This window comes from Podarcis liolepis, assembly GCF_965112155.1.
Source record: "Podarcis liolepis genome assembly, chromosome: 15".
Classification (NCBI taxonomy): Eukaryota; Metazoa; Chordata; class Lepidosauria; order Squamata; family Lacertidae; genus Podarcis; species Podarcis liolepis.
This window is the reverse complement of record NC_139566.1, coordinates 21,009,324-21,032,507: the sequence shown is the minus strand read 5'-3', so window position 1 is coordinate 21,032,507 and position 23,184 is coordinate 21,009,324. Positions and strand designations below refer to the sequence as shown.

The following is a 23,184-nucleotide window of genomic DNA, read 5'->3' as shown; positions in this document are numbered from 1 at the left end:
TCTGGTAGCAATAGGAGGCAGCGCCGTCGGCCTCCTCTGTTGAAGCCACTCTGCAAACACGTTCGACACGACACCGTTTTCTCCCTGCTCAGCAGAGCTCAAGCTGCGATGCCCTTGGCAGCCGATCTTTGTGAGGAGCCGTCAAGGCGGCTCCTGCCCCTCCAGAGGAGGCCTTGTCATTCTCACAGCCTGCCAGTCGATGCAGCAAGTTCTGTGGGTCACCTCGTCCTTCTGCTCTCACCGTCTACAATACGGGTAGCCAAACACAATGCACCCTTCAGTTGCCGAAATGGACCCCCATTACCCCCTCGACTGTTGACAGTGCAGGCTTGGGGCTGATGGGAGTTGTAGTCCATCAACATCTTGAGGGCACCAACTTGGCTACCCCTGCAATAAGCTGTTAGCTCAATTGGGACCTTCTCGTTTGCTTATCCTTGCTCTGCAAGCTAATCCTGGAGAAAAATGGTCAACACGGTGATGGAGCTAAGCGTTTCAAGGAATCAGAATTGCTCTGGTGAAGGTTTCCCTCTCTTTTTGGAAGGCAAAACTCAGTAGTAGGAGCAGCAGTTGCGTTTCTTTCAAAGTCCCAGTACGTTTCCGAGCACAATTCAAAGTGTTGGTGCTGACCTTTAAAGCCCTAAACGGCCTCGGTCCAGTATACCTGAAGGAGCGTCTCCACCTCCATCGTTCTACCCGGACACTGAGGTCCAGCACCGAGGGCCTTCTGGCGGTTCCCTCACTGCGAGAAGCCAAGTTACAGGGAACCAGGCAGAGGGCCTTCTCGGTAGTGGCACCCTCCCTGTGGAACGCCCTCCCACCAGATGTCAAAGAGAACAGCAACTACCAGACTTTTAGAAGACATCTGAAGGCAGCCCTGTTTAGGGAAGCTTTTAATGTTTGATGTACCATAGTATTTTAATATTCTTTTGGAAGCCGCCCAGAGTGGCTGGGGAAACCCAGCCAGATGGGCGGGGTATAAATAATAAATTATTATTATTATTATTATAAGTCATACAGAAATGAGGGGCAGCGCCAGCAGGGGAGCCAAGAGGAAGAAGCATTGGCAGGTCAGCTGTTTTCATCCTGAGGAACAGGATGAGGAGGCAGTCAAGTCCAACACTCAGAAGATCTTGCTAAGATCTTTAAGAGGTGAGGAGCTGCCCTTTCTGGATGGGGTTACACTTCCCCTGGAGGAATAGACGCTCAGCTCAGATCCATCACTGCCATTGAAAGCACAACTGGCATCATAGAATTACAGAGTTGCAGAGACTGATGAGACCCAAAGATTCCCTCTAATCCAACTCCCTGCAATGCAGTAATCAAAGCGAATGGATACATGACAATTGGCCATCCACTTTCTAGAGAATTACCGTATTTTTACATGTATAAGACTATATCCACCCCCAATTTTTTCAATTTTAAAATTGGGGGTTGTCATAGATACATAGATTGTGCATATGGGGGATTTCTTTATTTGGAGTCCTCAAAAATAGGGTTCATGTTATACACGAAAAAAATACGGTAATTTAATTCAGCTTTGGTTATTTGTTCTGTGTTTTATAATGTTAATGATGTTTTAATGATTTTATCATACACCATCACAATATTTTTAGGAGCTGCTAGTTTATAAATATTATTATAAATAGAATAAGATGGTGCCTAGGGCTTACATATCAGCTTCAACTGGTGGTTCAGTTGCGATCCTATCTGGATGGTGATAGAACCTGCCTTCAGTTGTATTTTATTCTTCCTCAGAGTCGCTGCCTCTGAGACTTTGGACTCTGGGATTTAGGCAGCTTCAAATGTTCCTTAAGTTCTAGCACCCGTAAGCCTTTTTCTCACCCCACCGGGAAACTGCAAGGGGGCTATGCTGTTCAAATCCATGTCATCATCCTCAAAGCTTCCTAGCCTCTGCCATGGGTAGAGACTCAGCCATTAGGGTGAATGGGGCCCTGCCCTGCCCTGCCCTGCCCTGCCCTCAGCCAGCCTATACCTGCCTGCTTTCCTACTTAAGACCAGTAGGTCTTCCCCCTCATTCTCCTTTACCTCATTGTTGACCTTGTAGAACTCAGCAGGAAATAAGATGAGGACAAAGTAGAATGAGTTGGCTCTGCCTTCTACTGGCTTTGACTCCATCTGCTACTGGCTTTGACTCCACCTGCTACTGGCTTTGACTCCACCTGCTACTGGCTTTGACTCCACCTTCTACTGGCTTTGACTCCATCTGCCACTGGCTTTGACTCCACTTACCACTAGCTCCGGCTTCACTTCTTGTTTGGGCTCCCTGCCTCCCTTCCTCCCAGCCCAAACAGGCACCAGCCACACACCGAAGAAGTGGTGGAATCTCTTCCCAGCTTTGCCGGCTCATCCCTTGTGCTCACCTACCCTCGGAAGCCCAAGGTGGCTTGGCATCCGAATCCACAGTCGTGGCGTTCAATTTCCAAGTGATCAGACTCCTTATTTTCTTTCGCCTTGTTTCCCATTGTCAGCACTGGCTGCCTTCCACTTTGGGTTTTTTGTTGTTTTTGTTTTTGTTTTACTCCTCTAATTGCCTTCCATGTCGCCTTTACCCAAAATGAATCAAATCAAAATGCTTTTCCTGGAGCATTAGATAAAGCAGGGGAAGGTTTTCTGGGTAATGAAGCAGATGCTTCTAATGCAGGGGCTGGAAGGTGGGGGGGGGGGCTTGCCAGGGCTCCATCTGCTCCATGCTTGCCTGGGTCTGGCACAGAGCCACAGCCTTGAGGTTTGGGGAGGGGAGGGGGGAACACTCAGACACTGTTTGCTTTCACCCCCCTGCCCTGCGCAGGTCTGATTCACACCATGAAAAAGTTTTTGTGTTGCCACAGGAAGGTGGGTAGAAACGACCCCCTTTTCATGGTGGCACTCATGCAAACAAAGGCAGGGCTCCTCTCGGATTCTTGCAAAGGGTATCTTGCTTTGTCCATGTGCACGTGGAACTGCCTTATGCAGGATCAGACCATCGCTCCATCTAGCTCAGTACAGTGGTGCCTCGGGTTAAGTACTTAATTCGTTCCAGAGGTCCGTTCTTAACCTGAAACTGTTCTTAACCTGAAGCACCACTTTAGCTAATGGGGCCTCCTGCTGCCGCTGCGCCGCTGCTGCGCGATTTCTGTTCTCATCCTGAAGCAAAGTTCTTAACCCGAGGTACTATTTCTGGGTTAGCGGAGTCTGTAACCTGAAGCGTATGTAACCCGAGGTACACCACTGTATTGCCTGCACTGACTGGCAGCAGTTCTCCATGGCTTCAGAGAGGGGTTTCCTCGCACATTCCCAGGCAGGCAGCAGCTCTCAAGGATAGTGAAATGTAAGCAGGGCCCTTGAGGAAGCTTCTCAAGCCAGATGGAGATGGCTTCATCCAACCCCTGGACCAGAGCTTCCCCACCCTCTTTTAAAGCAGCCTAAAAATGTCAGAAGCAACCCAATGACTGTTGTCTAAAATAACCTCCATAACCACCACCACCATTGCAATGGTGGTTTGGACTTGTGTGGCTTGCTCTCTGCAGGGCTGTAGTCTTGATCATGATGCTCACAGTGCTCATTTTTTGTTTAACGCTTTTTTTAAAAAGAGTTAACTTGTTTTTATGGAGCTGGGGGGGGGGCAGCTGGTGTTCCATGCTTTTCTTCCTTCCTTTTTTTTCCCTTTTGAAAAACCAGCTTAGCTGTTATTTACCTTTCAAACAATCAACATAATAGCCATTATGTCTCAAAGTAAATTTGGAAAAATCCAACTCGGAGTGCCTTACGGCTCCACTGGGGCAGTTTTAGTTGGGACTCCTTCTCTTTTTTTGGCTCTTTGATGGAAGCCTAATTGCAGTTTTGGCTCTGTTGCACGCAGAACAAGGTGGCTAATTGTTTAGGCAAATAGATTAATTCAAGTATGCATCCCTAATAATAACATAAAGACAACAACAACCCCAAAATGGCTTCTGTGATGGCTTTTTGCTCCCAGGACAAGGAGTATAAATCTTTCAGAAAGAGTGCCATTAGATAGCTCCCGAGATTACGGGCATTATTTCTCAGTGGGGGAGTGCTTCTAAGGCACCAAAATAATCTTTGCAGAAGTGCACATAAATATGTTTAAAATTTTGTTTGGATGCCGTTTCATTAACACACTCTTGCTTTGCTTCCTTTGGGATGTGGGGGAGAAGTCTGCAATCCATCTGCAGCTGCCTTCTGAGTCTTTCTGCAGCCTTCTGGAAGCCATCATTCTCCCCATTTGTTAAATTCAGATAGGGAAAGGAAATGTTACCAGCTCCGATTCCCCTTGAACTTCTGAAAAGCTGTGCTGGAGAAACATGAAGAGCGAGAGTTTCTTGCTGTGATTGGCCCAGAGTTGCAAACAGAGGGGAAAGGGCATAGCTCAGTGGTAGAGCATCAGCTTTCCATGCAGATGGTCCCAGGTTCAATCCTTGACATCTCCAGGTAGGGCTGAGAGATACTCCCTACCCAAAACCCTGGAGAGCCTCTGACAGTACTGAGCTGGATGGAGCAATGGTCCAACTTGTCATAGTGATCAGCCATAGATCATTGGAGGAGCATCTGCTTTGCATGCAGAAGGGTCCAGGTTCAATCCCTAGACTCTCCAGGTAGGACTAGGAGAGAACCCTGTCTGAAATCCTGGAAAGCCACCAACAGTCAGTGTAGACATCACTGATAGGTGGCTCAACAGGTCTGAGCCACTATATGACAGCTTCTTACCTTCCTATGCAAGCCATGGGGAAGGTCCATAGTTCAGACTTGGATCATCTGCATGCAGAAGGTCCCAGGTTCAATCCCTGGCTTGTCCAGGTAGGGCTGGGAGAGACTATTTGTTTGAAATCCCGGAGAGCCGCTGGCAGTCAGTGTAGACATTACTGAGCTAAACGGTCCCTTGGTCTGACATGGATTAAGGCAGCTTTATTTATTCCTATGCAAAGTGGAAGTTGGGTAGCCACCTTGGAGAGCTCCCTGTGGGAAAAGGGTCAGGATTAAGCTGCACATGTGGAGCCTTCAACATGACGTCTTCTTTTTTCTTTATTATTTTTTATTTAAAGCTTGATAGAACAAATAAAAAATACAGTGGTACCTCCGGTTAAGAATTTAATTTGTTCCAGAGGTCTGTTGTACTCTACAAAGATACACACCAAATACCAAGCTCTTGTGTTTAACATAAAAATTGAAAAGAAAATAGAGAACTAGAAAAAGAAAAGAAGAAAAACTTCAGACTCTCCATCTATTAGCTTTAAATATATATATAACATTTTTGCCTCTTAATTACATTAAACTCTTCTACTTCCCATTACCCAACCTTATCCTTTCCCCCCCAGTCTTCATACCCTGATACCACAAGTTCATTTTCCTTATTGCGCAGAAAGTCCATAAGGGGTTTCCAATCATTAATAAATGTCAACAGTGATTTTTCTCTAATTAAGCACATCAACTTTCCCATCTCAGCCAAATCCATTAATTTCAATAACCTTCCATAGTAGGTAATAATGAGTCCTTCCATCCTTGTGCATGTAACAGTCTTGCCACTATAATCGTGTATTGCAATAGTTTTCCGTATTATTTTTCTAATTGTATATCCATAAGCCCCAGCAGAAGCAGCTCTGGTTTCAGTTGGACATTAACCTTCAAAATCTTCTGTACCAATGTATGCATTTGTATCCACTATTTCTTAGCTTTTTTTACACTACCACCAAGTGTGATAAAATGTCCCTTTTTGTTCCTGACATTTCCCACAAACATTTGGAACACTCTTATGCATTCTAGCTAATTTCTCAGGAGTTAGATACCAACGATACATCATATTATAAAAAGTCTCCTTTAAGTGATAGCACAATGTATCGTTTAACCCTTTAGTCCACATGTGTTCCTACTGTTCTATCGGTATATTATAACCATTATTATTTTTTGCCCATTTACTTTGGCTGCTCAGGGTTCCTGACAGCCATTCGCTAAGAGAAGGCAGCTCCACTTCACCACAATTCTCTATTGGCGGTTTCCCCCCCATTTCATTCAGGGCATGTCCATGGCTACTGACCGTGCTCCATTGTCTTTGGGCTTTGAGTGATAGGAAGGGGTCCACCCTTAGTTTTTTTAAGGATTGTGGGGCTGAGCAGGCTAATACTTCCTTCACCTTTCTCAGCAGCCCTATTTATGCTTCAGTTTTGCTGGCATTTGCAATCAGCCATGGTTTGACTCCTCATGATGTACAAACATGGCCTTCGTCTGTTTCTGGATGGCTGCATGCCAGGGCGAGTTGCTGTGTAGGGAACTGGCCATGTCACTCAGCTATGTTTTTCTTACGTGAAGAAAGTGTTTATGTCTCATGGAATACATTAAGGAGTATATACAGCTCTTAAGTGGCTTCAGTCCTATGCCAATTTATTCTGCGTGGATGTCCTCAAAAGCTTCTCAGCTACTTCTTCTCTTGTGGGTGGTGCTGGTGAGGAGCTTACCTATCTCTATATCTCTGCTTTCTTGTGAAAATCAATAAAAAACCTACTTTCATTTGTATTCAACTGACCGTCAATCAGTTTCATTTGGCAAGCCAGATTCTGCTGGCTGCCCTTGCTGAGATTCAGGTGCCCCTGAGATCTCGTCAAATGTTAGTGATTACTCCATGGAACGGATCTTGGTTTGATGAACCCTCCAGATGGTTTTGTGGTTGGCAGCATGAATAAAAATATTCCACCACAGCTACTGATTCTCCATTTTTATTTTTGTTTTTCTGGTGCACAGGGACGATTAAGGTGTGGAGCCTGCTGGTCGGCCGTGACCCGATCCATTGCTCCCAGCACAATCAGAAGATACAAAGCTTGGCCCTTTCTGCTGAAGGGGCGACGATAGCAACCGCATCCGCCTTCCAGGTCAAAGTGGAGAGCGCCAATGACAAGGGCTACTGGGAGACGGCTGCAGAGTTTGAAATCCAGAAACTGGTGAGACTACAGTGCCCATCATCCCTGACCATTGGCAATGCTTGCTGGGGCTGATGGGAGTTGGGAGTCAAAGAATCTGGAGAGCCACCGATTCCCCATCCCGCAACCAAAGAGCCCAGTTCACCAGATCATTCAGGTTAAGCTCGACCTTGCGCTAAATGGCAGCTACAGATCTGGTCTCTTCTCTCCCTAATACAGGTTTGGGGTACCCTTTGGCCTTCCTGATGTCATTGGGCTACAGCTTCCATCAGACATGGCCATTGGCCATGCTGGCTGGGGGTTGACATGCTCTAGGAATCCAAATTTATATATACATTCATACCTTGGAAGCTGAACGCCTTGCGAGATGGAACGTTTTGGCTCCCGAAGGCTGCAAACCCAGAAGTGAGTGTTCTGGTTTGCGAATGTTCTTTTGGAACCCAAACGTCTGGCACAGCTTCTGTGGCTTCCGATTGGCTGCAGGAGCTTCCTTCAGCCAATCGGAAGCTGCGCCTTGGTTTCCGAACGTTTTGGAAGCCGAACAAACTTCTGGAACGGATTCCGTTCGGCTTCCAAGGTACCACTGTGTGGAGGGGCACAGAGCTTCCCCATCCTGACGGGTGTGGGGACCTGGTGTCTTGGCAAAGGAGGGTTTGGTTTTACATCTCTAAACACTGCAGTGGAGAGAAAATGCGGAGACGGGGCAAACCAGCTGGATGGGCTGGGCATAAATAATACCATTATTATTATTATTATTATTATTATTATTATTATTATTATTATTATTATTATTATTACATCAGGTCCATTGCTTTGGGTGATTGTTATATGGAGCTCTGGGATGGAAGGAAATTGCCATCTATGCTCATGCTCAGCAAAAAAACAAGGGCCCAAGGAGGAGTTCTTTTATACCATAATTCAAAAGGTGCTCCACCATGGAGTTATGGCTCGTAACAGTGGAAGAAGCCAGTAGACAAATAAAAAGGCAAAACACCTGTTGAATTTTTTGTTGGGGTTGGGGTGTGGGGTCAGCAGAGAGGAAGAAAAGCTGATGGAGAGAAGATGAGCCCCAAAGCTGAGGTTCTTGCAGTCACTGTAACCCCCTGACCCCTTGCAGGTAGGCTCACTCTGCCTGGTCCCCCGCGTTATGGGCCTCCCTGTGGCTGTAGCCACTGCAGAAGATGTCGTCTATTTGCTGAAGGTTGGGGACTCAGCTAAGGTCCTTCATTCTGTCTACGGTCAGCCCGCCACATGCCTGGACGTCACTTCCAGCGAGGCAGCGTTCGGAGTGAAAGGCTTCGGCTGGTTGATCAACGAGACCAACAAGGTATTTCAGCCTTTTGTTCTGCAAAATGTCTTGAGTTGCCCCCTGTATAAGGCATATCAATGGTTGCTCGCTCATGATTGACTCTCCTGTATTGCGTGGAAATCTTGCTTATTACTTTTATGCCACAACTAACAACGAATACCATCTACTCTGCCATCTTAACATGGCTGTTGGCAAGAGCTCTCCAGGGCAGGGGTGAGGAACCATTGGCCTGCCAGATGCTTGCTGAACTACAACTCCCATCATCCCCCAGCAAGCACAACCAGTGTTCAGGGATGATGTAGTTCTCTACACCTGCCCTAGAGGCATGAGATGCAAGTTTTGCCCATCTGCCTGGTGTTGTTGCTGTTTAAAGCTCCGAAATGACTCACTTCGTATTCACTCAGCAAAGTTTCGCCCTAGTTCTAAAGGGAACATGGGAAGCTGCCATCTCCTGAGTCAGACCATTGGTCCATCTAGTTCAGTGCTGCCTACACGGACTGACAGTGGCTCTCCAGGATTTCAGACAGGAAGATTTTTCCCAGCCCTACCTGGAGATGACAGGAATTGAAACTGGGGCCTTCTCTCTTGCAAAGCAGGTGCTGTGCCACTGAGAATAAGGAATAACCCCCTGTTGTTCCAGTAGAGGCCAAATGCAGCCCAATATTTCCCCCCCCCCCCCCACCCTCAGCAACTGCATTATTCCCTTGACACAGAGGCCGAGGCTGATTTGTAGCGACAAATGTGCCTCATTTCCTCGCAGAGGGAGCCAGGCTTTTTTGTACAGCTGTAGGCCTCTAGGGGGAACTGTTTGCTTTTTTATAGGAGACACTGTGCTTTCCTTGTGAGACTCTGCAAGCGACAAGAACTCCTTGGAACCAATTGCATTCCGATTGTGCAACTGTGTTCCAAAGTGTGTGACATTTAGAAGCTTGCAAAAAATAAACAAATGTTGCAATGCATGTTGTCTGTGTTGGTCAGCCAAAGGATACTCCTGCCACCACAGGTGCCTCATACAATTACAGGTGGCAAAGTGTGCATGTTTCATAAAGATTTCAAGAGGAAATGATAACAGCGGCTCTGTGCACTGTGTCTGATCTCTCTGCTTACCTTTCCAACGGTGTTTATTTTTTACTGCGGCAAAGTAGTTCCCTCAAACCTAGTTAGAAGGCCAAGGTTTTCCTGATCCTGGGAGTTAAGAGTGCCTTTCTTCAAGGGATGAGGTTGAGGAATAGGGCTGGACGATATATATATATCATCCAAAAGTAGTTTGAAGTCCATATCGCTCTATTTGTTTCATAATTTTTGACCTGGCAATATGTTGCAAATCAAGGTGTGTGTGTTAGGGCTGGGCGATATATCATCCAAAACCGGTTTGAAGTCTATATCGTGATAGTGGTTTCATAATTTTTGACCTGGCAATATATTGCAAATCATGGTGTGTGTGTGTGTGTGTGGTGTGTGTGTGTGTGTGTGTGTGTGTGTGTGTGTGTTATGCTAAAAATCATGACGCTGGGAAAACTGAAGCCAGCCAATGACTCTTCATAGCTCCATACTTATTTCAGACATTGTGATAGATCGGTATATCACAATGTTTAGCTGGTGAGAATGTCACATTGCCATCCTTAAAGGACTCCCATTAAAGCTCGAGTTTGCCCGTTTCCATTGGGGGTACAAGACCCCTGGAGCTGATGGGGCCCCTGCACCTTTCAGCCAAGGTGGCGTTTGCCAAGCTGTTCCTCTCTACATATGGCTCCATCTAAGGCTGGCTGTTGCTGAAGCAACATCAGAGCTTTGCTCCCGTGCAGGAGGAGCGCTGGGACAAGGCTGGCGTTGGCATCATAACAGAAGTGCCCTGTCCATGCCCCAAATGGAACCAGAAGAAAGAGCTCCGCGGGAGCCTCCCGAATGGCGCTCTGTGGATTCGGAGTGGTTTCCTAATGTAGGTCTGAGGTCTTATTGGTGTGCGGTGGCAGATGGTTCGCGAGGGGCATGTATGCTAATGAGGGGGAACGGGGCCGAAGGAACCCAGACGGTTAGGATGTCTCTGACAAGGACACCGGCTTGCTTGGCGTTCCCGCTCCGGCTGACATCACGCCGGAAACTTAATTACGAATGTCTATTATGATAATTATTCCCCAGACGTGAAGGGACTTTGCATGGGTTGATTATGGTGGTCAGGAGGCGATGATCAATCTCCAGGTTGATGCGAGAGACGTATCGCTGCGTTTTGGCCTGTTTTGGAGGGATGGAGCCGTCTCCCCCGCTCGGCAGTCATGTTTCATTTTTGGTTTCCTGGGCCAAGGTGCTGCACTTGGTTGGCAGAAGGACTGGATGAGCAGGAGCTCGCTTGTCGAGACGATGTGCTTCTTTTTGTGCCATAAAAATCACACCAGCCCTTTATTTTACGTTGCTCTGATAACCGATCAAAGACTTACTGGTTTGCTGATGTGTCTTTTTGCCAGTTGGTTGATATAACTTGGATGCTAATCTTCGGTGGATGCTGTTTTGAGAACCTAAAAATTTAAATATTGAAAGCTGCTGTTTATTCTTAGAAGAAGCATTTTCTTGTATTGCTCCCCTATCGCTGCAGCACAGCAGAACCAAAACAGCCTCACAGAAATGTGTGCATGTTGTGCCCTTGATTTTCAGCCCCATTGTCTAAAAACTAGTCTCCTTAATTAATTTGTTTCATTATATTTATGGATGCTTTAGCTGAGATTCCTGCATTGCAGGGGTTGTACTAGATAACCCTTGGGGTCCCTTCCAACTCTGCAATACTGTGCTTCTATGATTCACCATGGAGCTGTCCAGTAGATCTCGCAGAATCCCAAGGCTATAAAGTTCACTTTAAAAAGTGGGAAAGTTTCTAGCCCTCATTGTTACTAAGGGAAATAGATACTGGTCTTTAATAACATAATTTATAGTCCTTTGGATATATTCTGGAACAGTGGTTCCTTAAATCTCCCTGCCTGCCTCCCTGCAGAACCACTTGAAAGTTGCTGGGGGTCTCTTGCTGGACCAATTAATGGTTTTTCTGCCTGCTAGATCCTGGCTGATTTTAATTTGCATGTTTAATCACTTATTTTGTTTCTTAGATACAGTGGTGCCCCGCAAGACGAATGCCTTGCAAGACGGAAAACTCGCTAGACGAAAGAGTTTTCCGTTTTGGAGGTGCTTTCTAAAACGAATTTCCTATGAGCTTGCTTCGCAAGACGACAATGTCTTGCGAGTTCCTGCTGGTTTTTTTTCTCCCCCCCCCTTTTTCTAAGCCGCTAAGCCGCTTATCAGCTGATCCGATCAGCAGATAAGCTGCTAAAAGCCGCTAAAAGCCGCTAATAGCGCTAATCCGCTAATCCTTCAATGGGCTTGCTTCGCAAGATGAAAAAACCGCTAGACGAAGAGAATCACAGAACGGATTCTTTTCGTCTTGCGAGGCACCACTGTATTATAGTTTACTCTGTTGCCCTCTGAATCCCATGGAATTCAAAGTGCAATACAATGAAAGAAATAAAAGAAGTAATGAAAATGCAATCGGAAACCAATATGTATATTTAGTGTGCCTTCGACCACAAATCCACGGACATGCTACATGAATCCCGTGGGCTGCTGGGGGTTCACAGACCCCAGTTTAATGCTCTAAACCCAGCAGAGCAAGTCCCTGAGCTTGTAGTCCTTGTTTCGCCGCTCGCATCTCAGTGAGAGAAATGACCACAGCGTTGGGCGGCTGCTCTCTCCCCACTTTGCCTTTGTCCATAGGTTAAATGTGTTTTGCAACCTCCTTCCTTGCCTCCGGCAGACATCTGTCCGCATCTTAACCCCAGCCTGGCTCGGTCGCCCACTCCGCTTGGCAAGGCAGCACGCAGGGAAACGAGGTCCAGGGCAGAAGCAGCAGGAGCTGCAGGTGCTTTGGCAAAATTCACCACCGACATCCGGGCTCACTCCTGGCTCGGTTTGGCGATGGCAGCTTTGTGCCGGCCACTTTGACTCTCTCTCTCTCCCCCTCTTTTTCAAACTTTAAAAAGGAAAGGGGGGGAAACCCCCAGAAACCTGAGTGTTTTTGTTTTGAAAATAGCATCTCTGTTAATTTCCACGGAGGTGCTGCGAAGAATTATCATTGCACCGTGAGCATCTAGCCTTGCCGTAGGCTGGGAAGGCGGACTGCCGCTTCGCCTGATTTCCCCAGGTGGCCTCCTCTGAGCGGTCGGCCCCTGAGTGAGAAGAGAGTGTGTATGTGTACGGAAAGTCACTTTTGGGATGGCATGGAAGTTGATGTGCGTCCCTCCCCGCCGCACCGCCCGCGTGATCCTCGATGAGGTAGCATTCCCTGCGCTAGAACGCTGACTCCCCCCTGGCACAGAGCCGCAAGATAGTCTGGCTGGCCGGCTGTCAAAAAATTACATCATGTTGGAGTAAACTGCTTTTAAATCAAACATCCATTATTCATACATATTAACTGCTTTATGCCCTCTTTTTTTATTATTCCACACACACCTCTCGTCTCCCCCCTCCACTCCATGTAACAGCTTCTTCTGGGTAGGTTTACTGTTTCCCACCCCCAATTTTCTCTCTCTCTCGTTGATCTTGGTCTTTCGAATATTAGCTCATCTGTAATCTTATAATCAAACAAATCACCTTATCTCCAAGCTGTGTGTGTGTGTTTAGCCAGCCGATGTGATGATTAGCCACACACACTGCATGGGGCTGATGCAGGTTGGAGTCCAATATCACCAGGAAGGCCGCAGGAATAAGCCCCCAATAATGCTGGATGTGCACTTAAGCCACAATCACTCGGCACATTCAAAGCACTCTTATATGACTTTCATAGTCACAGCTCTCGTCCCCCCCCAGCAGAATAGGATCCTGGGAACTGTAGTTTAAGGGTCCTGGCGATTGGAGCTCTGTGAGGGGCAGCCTAAAGTTCCAAAGATTCTTTGTGGGGAGCCAAGGCTGTTAAAATGGAATAAGAACATAAGACAAATCCTGCTGGATCAGGCCAGTGACCCGTCTAATCCTGGTCTCCCAGTGCTCAACCAGATGCCTGTGGGAAACCTGCAAGCAGGATCCAAGCACATGAGCCCCCTCCCCTCCTGTGGTTTCCAGCAACCAGTATTCAGAAGCATTTCTGCCTCCAGCCATGGAGACAGAGCATAGCCATTGTGGCTGGTAGCCATCAATAGCCTTCCCCTCCATGAATTTGCCCAGTCCTCTCTTAAAACCACCCAGATTGGTGGCCATCACTGCCTCCTGGGGAAGTGAGTTCCATAGTTTAACATTGCACTGCATGAAGAAGTCTTGTCTTTTATCCGCCCTGAATAAATGTACAGTGGTACCTCGCAAGACGAATGCCTCGCAAGACGGAAAACCCGCAAGACGAAAGGGTCTTTTGTTTTTTGAGCTGCTTCGCAAGACGATTTTCCCTATGGGCTTGCTTCGCAAGACAAAAAACGAAAACGTCTTGCAAGTTTGTTTCCTTTTTCTTAACACCGTTAATACAGTTGCGACTTGACTTCGAGGAGCAACTCATAGAACGCGGTGTGGTAGCCTTTTTTGAGGTTTTTGAAGACTTTGGTGATTTTTGAAGCTTTTCCAAAACTTTTCCGACACCATGCTTCGCAAGACGAAAAAAATCGCAAGACAACAAAACTCGCGGAACGAATTAATTTCGTCTTGCGAGGCACCACTGTACCTTTAACTCAGGCTTCCTCAACCTCGGCCCTCCAGATGTTTTGAGACTACAGTTCCCATCATCCCTGACCACTGGTCCTGCTAGCTAGGGATCATGGGAGTTGTAGGCCAAAAACATCTGGAGGTCCGAGGTTGAGGAAGCCTGCTTTAACTGTTTGCATGGCTGCAACCTTAGTTATTGAGCCAACGCCGCCTTCCCCAACCTGGTGCCCTCTAAATGTTGCTGAACTACATCTCTCATCATCCCTGGCCATTGGCCATGCTGGCTTGGGCTGATAGGAGCCGGAGTCCCCCAGCAATTGAAGGGCCACGGGTTCCCCATCTCTGGATTAAAGCCCGTATCTCCTTATCCCCTAAATTGCATTTCTCCCCCTTTGCCTGCATCTCTCTCCCCATGCACCCCCCACCCTTGCTGACCCGCCCCACAGTCCAGCAAAGGCCAAAGGTCTCAGCTCGCCCAACTTGCGTCGTGGTGAGGTGGCATTAGACTAATGCGTTGCCTGAACAAAAGGGAAAGCCAGGGCATAAATAATTGATTTTGCTCTCCTGTAACAACCGGCGAAAATGAAGTCCCATTTGCTCAGCCTTATTAAAAGAGCGAGGGGGGGGCGAGGCGGTAAAGGTCGTTAAGGGACTTGTAACGCGGAGCAGAACCCGCCCGCGAAATGGATGCTGCGCTTTGCTAATCTCCCAGGGCTTTAACTCAAAGTCGCGGCGAAGGCCGTCTTAAGGCGTTTGGGGCGCGTTGAATTATTCAGTGTTTGGGGAGATCAGTCCCCGCTTCAGGTCCAGAAGCTTTTTGATTTCTGGTGGTAAACTGGGACGCCTTTGTTTGTTTGTTTGGTACGCTCGTTCCTGGCTGAGCCCTCAGTTCTGAAATTGAAAGGTTCCCTGTGAACCTGCCTTCAATCTTGTTGAATCGCCGCTGCTGCCATCTTAGAACTTCAGACTGAGATGGGTGCCTCCTTGGCACCCAGCGCTTGGGACTCTCAGCAAATTTGTCAACAGGATCAAACCTAACTAGCCCCAGCTGACTTTCTCCCTCTAGCCAGAGTGCGGAACTGCCAGTCCACATGTTGGATATGGCTCCAGGGACCTCTTTGTCTGACCTTCGGCCTCTGCTCCTCACTTCTCCCCTGTGCCTAATTAATGCTTCTCTTGAAGCTAATAGGAGGTGTTTTTTAATTGTCCAAATGGTTTAATGGGAGACCATTTATGGGGGAGTCACAGCTGGGGAGGAAAGGGTTAGCATTGGACATCTAATGAGTCTAGATGTTGGGGACTGTCAGCAGGGCCTTCTTGGTGGTGGTACCCTCTTGATTGAACACGCTTCCCTTGCATGTTAGGCTGCCGCCATCACTGTTTGATTTCGGAGCCATATGAAGATGCTTTTCTGGAACGTTTGAAGATCAGCTTTGACTTTTGTGACAGATGGCAGAACATGTCTTTGCATGCATAGGTGATATTAGATGTGCATGCTGTGACCCTCCCTTAGGACTGTTTTACAGTTAATAATAAAGGGATATAAATGTCTTCTTCTCCCCCCCCCTATTTTTATTTGATTGCAATATATAAGTATCGGTATCTACTTGTACAGGTATCCACCTACCCATGTATAAGTATGTTTAATTCATTTTTAACGCATAAAAATACATTAAAGCCAAGCAAGCAAGTGAAATCAATCATGGAAATGAGAGATCTTGGGTTGTATCCAACTAAGGCCTACTCAGAGAAGACCCATTGGAATTAACCAGCCTAAGTAAGTCAGGTTCATTAATTCAGTGGGTCTACTCTGGCAACCATTAGCATTGGATACAACCCTCTCAATATTTGAGCTATAAATTGTTTCCAATGGTATATACCATATTTTTTCGTGTATAAGACTAGATTTTTTTCTTCAAAAAATATGTTTAAAATTGGGTGTCGTCCTATACACGGATACAATCTCCCCCCATTTTCTTAATCTAGAGTCCCCCAAAACAGGGGGCGTCTTATACACGAAAAGAAAAGGTATATGGCTAGATATTTTCTCACGTCTTGGGTTGACTCCTTTATCTCACTCTTGCAAGGTTAGTTAGTTTTATCATATAAGCCAATTAGCCAATTCCCATAGTCTCTCATTCCAATCTTCTAACACAGGGATGGCACTCCATTATAGCATTTTGCTGTAGGAGCAGCTGTTAGCAAACACATTATCAATTCTGCAAAACCAGATCCTCAACATATCCAAATAATACTGTGTACGGTTGTGCCGGCAATTCAGCCCCTGTTATAAGTTAAATTTAATTTCTCATTGGGGAAGTGTTGTAACTTAGTGATAGGGAATCTGCTTTGCATGCAGAAGGTCCCTAGCTCAGGGTGGCCTCAGTATAAGACAGCTTTCAATGTTATATATTCCCCCCCGTATTGTTAATTTTAAGAGATAACAAGTCTATAGTTGCTGGAAGGGCACAAAGAGGAAAAGAACCTCCTGGGGCAGAGGAACCAGTCCTAACTCCTGGTTTTTCTTAATCAGAGAGACAGATTCTTAATCATAGAATTGTAGAGTTGGAAGAGACCATGATGGCCATCTAGTCTAATGCAGGAATCTTTCACTCAACCTGGGGCTCAAACCCATGACCCTGAGATTAAGAGTCTCATGCTCTACCGAGCCATCTCACACAGGACTGGGGAACCTTCTCTGGCCAGAGGGCCACATCCTTATCTCCCCCACCCCTCAAGGCCCTGGAGGGTGCAGTCTTGCTTGCTGCAGGGGTCTGCTTGGTCAGCACAATCCTTGCAGGGAATGCACTGGCAAAGCAGACCCCAGCAGGATTGAACTCCACCCTCCCACCCCTCGGTTGACATCACCCAGTGATGTCACCTAATGGACAGGTAGGTTTGGTGGGGGGAGGGAATAGCTGTGCAGGCCACTTTGGACCCCCCCGGCAGACCAAGATTGGCCTGCAAGGCCAGAAGATCCCCACCCTTTCCCCTAACCCTTGGTTGACAATCTGCATTCCCATGGTGTGTGTTTTTCCCCCCAGATCCTTCTCTACAACTTGGAAACGGGACAGTGCACAGCGCAGCTCGGAAGCTCCTTGGGGGACTTCTCCTGCGTCAATCTCCGGGACAGCCCTCCCTCCCTGCTGGTGGCTGGGAACAAGGACAGAAGGTACACCCAAGGTGGTGGGGCAGGGGACCCCACACGGCACACGTTGAGCTGTGTGCGGCCCATTTGGTCAGGTTAGCTTTATCAAACTTTTTATTTTGCTTCCCACACATAAAAAGGGTTGCCTCCAACGCTAGTCCTACTCAAAGACCCGTTGAAAATTAACGGGCGAGGCTCACTTAGGCCCATTCATGTCGATGGATTTACTCTGAGTAGGACTAACACTGTATACAACCAAAAGGCCCCGAATGGATTTGTGAGAATAGTAAAGGTAAAGGGACCCCTGACCATCAGGTCCAGTCGTGGCCGACTCTGGAGTTGCGGCGTTCATCTTGCTTTATTGGCCGAGGGAGCTGGCATACAGCTTCCAGGTCATGTGGCCAGCATGACCAAGCCCCTTCTGGCGAGCAGCACACGGAAATGCCATTTACCTTTCCGCCGGAGCGGTACCTATTTATCTACTTGCACTTTGACGTGCTTTCGAACTGCTAGGTTGGCAGGAGCTGGGACCGAGCAACGGGAGCTCACCCCGTTGCGGGGATTCGAACCGCTGACCTTCTGATCGGCAAGCCCTAGGCTCTGTGGTTTAACCCACAGTGCCACCCATGTCCCGCATGAATCCAGTAAATAAAAATATACATATCAGAAACAGAATAAAAACATTCAACGGTGGATACCACCCAGATGCCCAGGGAACAAAAAATGTATTTGCCTGGTGCCTAGGACAAAAAGAGAGTAGGTACCAGGTAGGCTTCCTGAGGCACAGCATTCCATAGACTTGGGGCTACTACCAAAAAGGCCGTGTTCAACCTCCAGGCCTCCCTTATAGGTGGCATGCAGAGAAGGGCCTCAGATGAACTGGGCAGGTTGCTAAGGGGAAAGGCAGTTTGTCCTGGGCCCCCAAACCTATCATGCTGCTCTGAACCACAGTGCAGACAGTAACGCGAATCAACCAGTCTGGTGGACTCTTGCATGTGGACTGCGGCAGGGAGGCGCTATCTTGTAATTTTCATCCGGTACCAAAACACAGGAAGCTGCTTTACACTGAGTCAGACCCTTGGTCCGCCTAGCTCAGTATTGTCTACACCAGGGGTGGCCAACTCTCAAGAGACTGCGATCTACTTTCAGAATTAAAAACTGACAGTTGTCTTCCCCTGTTTTGGGGGAGGGTTCAGCTCAAAGTTGTTGAGCACTTTTTTTAGGGAGGAGAAAAGCCCTGTTTGTTTACTCACTCACAAATGGATCACTATGGATCAAAGCAGCAGCACAGAGAAAGCTCCATCTTCTCTTCCAGAGATCATACAACAATGGAGGGTGTGGCGAGGGGGGGCGGGGCAGGAGTCAGTTTTAATGATGCTAAGGAAAGGGAGCCAGAGATCGACCGCGATCTACCAAAACTTCGCAGGGATCTACCAGTAGATCGTGATCGACCTGTTGGACATCCCTGGTCTACACTGACTGGCAGCAGCTCTCGGGGGGGGGGGGTGTTTCAGGCAGGAGTCTCTCCCAGCCCTGCCTGGAGATGTCGTTGGGGCTTGAACCTTGGACCTTCTGCATGCAAACCAGATGCTCTGCCACTGAGGCACAACACCTCCCCAAATGTCTTGGGCCGGCCTGGATCTGGGCACCCCACCCCAAACGTGGCTGCACCTTTGTAGCAGCTTACCTGTCGCCTTTCACGGAATTGCACTGCACACCAGAGGCAAGAGTCTGCATAAACTTTTCAGAGAATGAGACGCAATATTACGTCATGGTTGGACAGAACACCTCGCTTTGCTTTGTTCTGTCCTGTCGTTGTTTTGCAAGCTCCGCGGGAAGAGTCCCTCCTTTACTCCTCTTCCCCCCCCCCCAAAAAATAATATATTTTTTAAAGCCATTTGGTGGACACAGTTGGTGTACTGCCCAGCGAGGCCTCTTGGAACAAGGCCCTCCTCTTTCCTGCGGACACTCGTGGAAAAAGGGGAGAAAGAAATGAGTTTGGCATTTTAAACCTCACTTCCTGAAATTTTGAAGTAGGGAAATAACCTAAGGGAGAATCGCACGTGCCAAAAAGTGAACCCACCCCCACCCCCTCGGTATCACCGCCACCAAACAGTGGGAGTAATGTAGGTTGGGTTGCAGTTGATGTCTCTCAGGTGGCCAAAACAAAAAAGGATTTTCACGTGAATGAATTCCAGATCCTATTTAGCTGATTTGCGGCTCCCCACCCCTTTATCTCCTCATCTTGGCCAGTCTTACGTCTCTCCCCCCCCTCTCCCCCCCCCACCGCTCAGTGTCTGTTGGCAGACATGGAAGCGCTCAGAGTCATCAGCGTGAAAAGATTAGAGTGCTTTTAAAAAAAGCAAAAACCCACGTCCCTCCACATCCAATTTTTAGATCTCCCCTCCTCCCCGCCACCTCTTCTTTTTCTTTCTTTTTTTTTTGGGGGGGGGGGGAGGAGAGACGGGGTGTTAATTATTTAAATGGTCCAGCACACCGCACCAAAGGGATGTTGCACGGTGGCCAAAGGCCAGCTGGGTAATATCTCCCTGCTCTTTCCTTCTCCCCTTCTCACACACCTGTCTCCCTCCCTGTACCCTGCTCCCGCCCCCCTATGCATCAGGCCTCAGGTGGCACTTTGGTCCAGGATCAGTTTCAAAGGCATGTCGTTTCCCCTTTCTGGATTTTCAGAGCCTAACTGCCTTCTGCAGGAGCTAGTTCCATCATTCAGCTTTGTGCTGGGTGAAGAAGTGCTTTTTCAAATCGATCCTGAGTACAGGCGTACCTCGGAAGTCAAACGGAATCCATTCTGGAAGTCTATTTGACTTCCAAAACATTCGGAAACCAAGGAAGCTCCAGTAGCCAAATTGCGTCGGACATTCGGGTTCCAAAGAATGTCAGCAAACCAGGACAATCAATTCCAGGTTTGCGGCGTTCAGGAGCCAAAATGTCACAAGGCGTTCGACTTCTGAGGCACGACTATCTATCTACAGTGGTACCTTGGGTTAAGTACTTAATTCGTTCCCGAGGTCCGTTCTTAACCTGAAACTGTTCTCAACCTGAAGCACCACTTTAGCCAATGGGGCCTCCCGCTGCTGCCGCGCCGCCAGAGCACGATTTCTGTTCTCATCCTGAAGCAAAGTTCTTAACCCGAGGTACTATTTTGGGTTAGTGGAGTCTGTAACCTGAAGCGTATGTAACCTGAAGTGTATGTAACCTGAGGTACCACTGTTTGTTTGTTTCTTTCTTTCTTTCTTTCTTTCTTTCTTTCTTTCTTTCTTTCTTTCTTTTGCCTGGCACCTAAAAGTGTATAATGAAGGTGCCAGGTGAACCTCCCTGGCGAGAGCGTTTCACAAATGGGGAGCCACAGTAGAAAAGGTTCTCGTGTTGCCACCTTCCAGACTTCTCGTGGAGGAGGCACACGAAGAAGAACACGAGTTCTTGTGTTAAGAGAGTGGGGGGGGGTGAGGGCAAAAACTTCCCTCTACCTTCTTTCTCCATGCTGTACATACGGTAATTTCTTTTACACTTCCTTCGTGTCACCTTTTGCTCTCCTTTTCTCCAAACTCAGGGTCAAGTGGTTTTTTGTAGCTGTAAAGCATCATCACCTGTGCACTGGAGGAGGAGGAGGGTTTAAATTTATTCCCCACCCTTCTTTCCAAAGAAACTCAGGGCAGGAAACGCATCAGGGATAAAGCAACACAATTAAAAATGGAAACATATTTAAGCACTTAGCCTCTCTCCAGCTTCTGGGAGTTATCGGACGTTGTCCATACTTCCAAGCCTCTCTTCATGGGCCTGAGGACCAGATACTTGCCTCATTTCATTTAAATCTTTATTTCTTTCATGCACACAATTCAGAGCAGCGTGCATGTTTCTTCCCCTTTTTGCCCTCACAACCACCTTGTGAGCCAGGGGGATCAGTGAGGATGAGGTTGGGGCCAGTTTTCCTTTAAGCATGGGCCTTGTGAACCTGTTTAGTGTTGCGGGAATTTTCCTTTTCGAGGAACAGGAACAGGTGGGGGTGTTTCTGGTTTTATCTACCTCCAAGTGCACCCATTGTTTGATTTAATCTTCCAGGATATATGGGATTATGTGGTGCACTTGGCTGGCGATATAGTGTAGTTCTGTGTTCTCTAACACAGTTGTTAATAAAAACTAATTTAAAAAACAGCAGCAGCAACCCTGTGAGGTAGGATAGGTGACAGGTAGAGGAAACAACACCTGGGATTCCCAGGTGCCTAAATTCTAAACTCAGCTCCCGAATTCCATCCTTTTCAACGTTCGATCATTGCAGAACCACAATGCTCTGGCATTGATAGCCAGAGCCTGGGAGATGGAGTTGGTAAGACTTCCCCGCTGCACAAAAGCAACAACAACTCGGAAAGTGTCTTTTGCCTCCCCCTCCCCGCCCCCGGGAATGGATGCCTGGAAGCCGGGTCCTCGCAAATGAAACCACGACGACTCAGCCAGGGCTCGGTAGATGGAAGGCGGCCTGATTATCATACGCAATGCCGGCAGGCAGCTCGCCAGGCCGCACGCTGTCAGAGACGGGGGCTTGGAAGCAGCGCTTCGGTTTCGCCCAGTGCCGAGCTCTGCGCAGCCCCCCACCCAGGCAAGAGGAAGAGCGGGAGACAGGCTTTGTTTACTCCATCTGTGGATGCTCTGACAAGCGGCAGCGGAGGTGTTGCGCGTGGCCCAGCCTGCCTGAGCACGCTCATTTCCCTTCTCCAGCCTGTCAGATGGATGCCACCCGGTCGGAAGCCTTTGTCCTCCTTTTTGTTCTAATTGTCGGAACGGAGCTATTCCCAGGCTCCTGCCGAGCGGTTTCATTAGAGAAGGGCAATGTGGGGAGGAGGGAGGGAAGGAGGGAAAGCTTTGGATTTGTTTTTTTTGGAACAGCCTCCAAATCGGAGCAGGGATCCTGAACAATGGAAGTGCTGGCACAGGGAGTGTCCTCCTGTCATCCGCTCGGGCCTCCCAGCTTCCGCAGTTCATCATTTCCCAAGGATTAGCTTCCATTCCTTTTCCAGCAGCCTCTGTGGCAGTTCGCGCTCGACACTCTGGGCTCTGTTGTTACACACACACACACACACACACACACACACACACCCTTTTGGCAATCTGCAATGATTTCATCTTCAGCGGTTTTGGATGATCAAACTGCTAAGCCCAACCTCCTGTATCCATCCACTTGCTCAACTCTCGGACAGCCTCTTTGAGCCCAGCAGTGGGACACCTCAGGCTGAGAGGCAGCCCTCCCAGCCTCTCTGCCTCCCCAGACCGCACCCCTGACTGACTCCACGTCACACCTTCCTTGGGTGTTTTTGCTAAGCTGCAGTGTATATTCATAATGCCCCTCACTTCCCTGGAGGAAGCACAGAGAGAGGGGTTCATGAGTGTTGTTGTTGTTGTTGTTGTTTAGTCGTTTAGTCGTGTCCGACTCTTTGTGACCCCATGGACCAAAGCATGCCAGGCACTCCTGTCTTCCACTGCCTCCCGCAGTGTGGTCAAACTCATGTTGGTAGCTTCGAGAACACTGTCCAAACATCTCGTCCTCTGTCGTCCCCTTCTCCTCGTGCCCTCCATCTTTCCCAACATCAGGGTTTTTTCCAGGGAGTCTTCTCTTCTCATGAGGTGGCCAAAGCATTGGAGTCTCAGCTTCAGGATCTGTCCTTCCAGTGAGCACTCAGGACTGATTTCCTTAAGAATGGATAGGTTTGATCTTCTTGCAATCCATGGGACTCTCAAGAGTCTCCTCCAGCACCATAATTCAAAAGTATCAATTCTTCGCTCACAATAACTTCTTCCATCTCTGTTCCGGGGACCTCTAGGTTAGATTACTGCAACACATTACAGGTAAAGGTAAAGGACCCCTGACCGTTAGGTCCAGTCGTGGCCGACTCTGGGGTTGCAGTGCTCATCTCGCTTTATTGGCCGAGGGAGCTGGCATACAGCTTCCAGGTCATGTGGCCAGCATGACTAAGCCACTTCTGGCGAACCAGAGCAGCACACGGAAACGCCGTTTACCTTCCCGCCGGAGCAGTACCTATTTATCTACTTGCACTTTGTGCTTTCGAACTGCTACATTGGCAGGAGCAGGGACTGAGCAAAGGGACCTCACCCCATTGCAGGGA

At 48.0% G+C, this 23,184-nt stretch overlaps 1 protein-coding gene across 3 annotated transcripts in view; it reads left to right on the top strand.

Annotated features, from left to right (window-relative positions):
* FBXW8 (F-box and WD repeat domain containing 8) overlaps window positions 1-23,184 on the top strand; it is a 63,785-nt gene that overhangs the window by 34,642 nt on the left and 5,959 nt on the right. For all 3 annotated transcript variants that reach the window (XM_083478669.1, XM_083478668.1, XM_083478667.1), the window contains 3 exons: window positions 6,748-6,944; window positions 8,041-8,250; window positions 16,944-17,071. In XM_083478669.1, coding sequence (XP_083334795.1) covers window positions 6,748-6,944; window positions 8,041-8,250; window positions 16,944-17,071 — 535 coding nt within the window. The remainder of the gene's footprint in view (window positions 1-6,747; window positions 6,945-8,040; window positions 8,251-16,943; window positions 17,072-23,184) is intronic.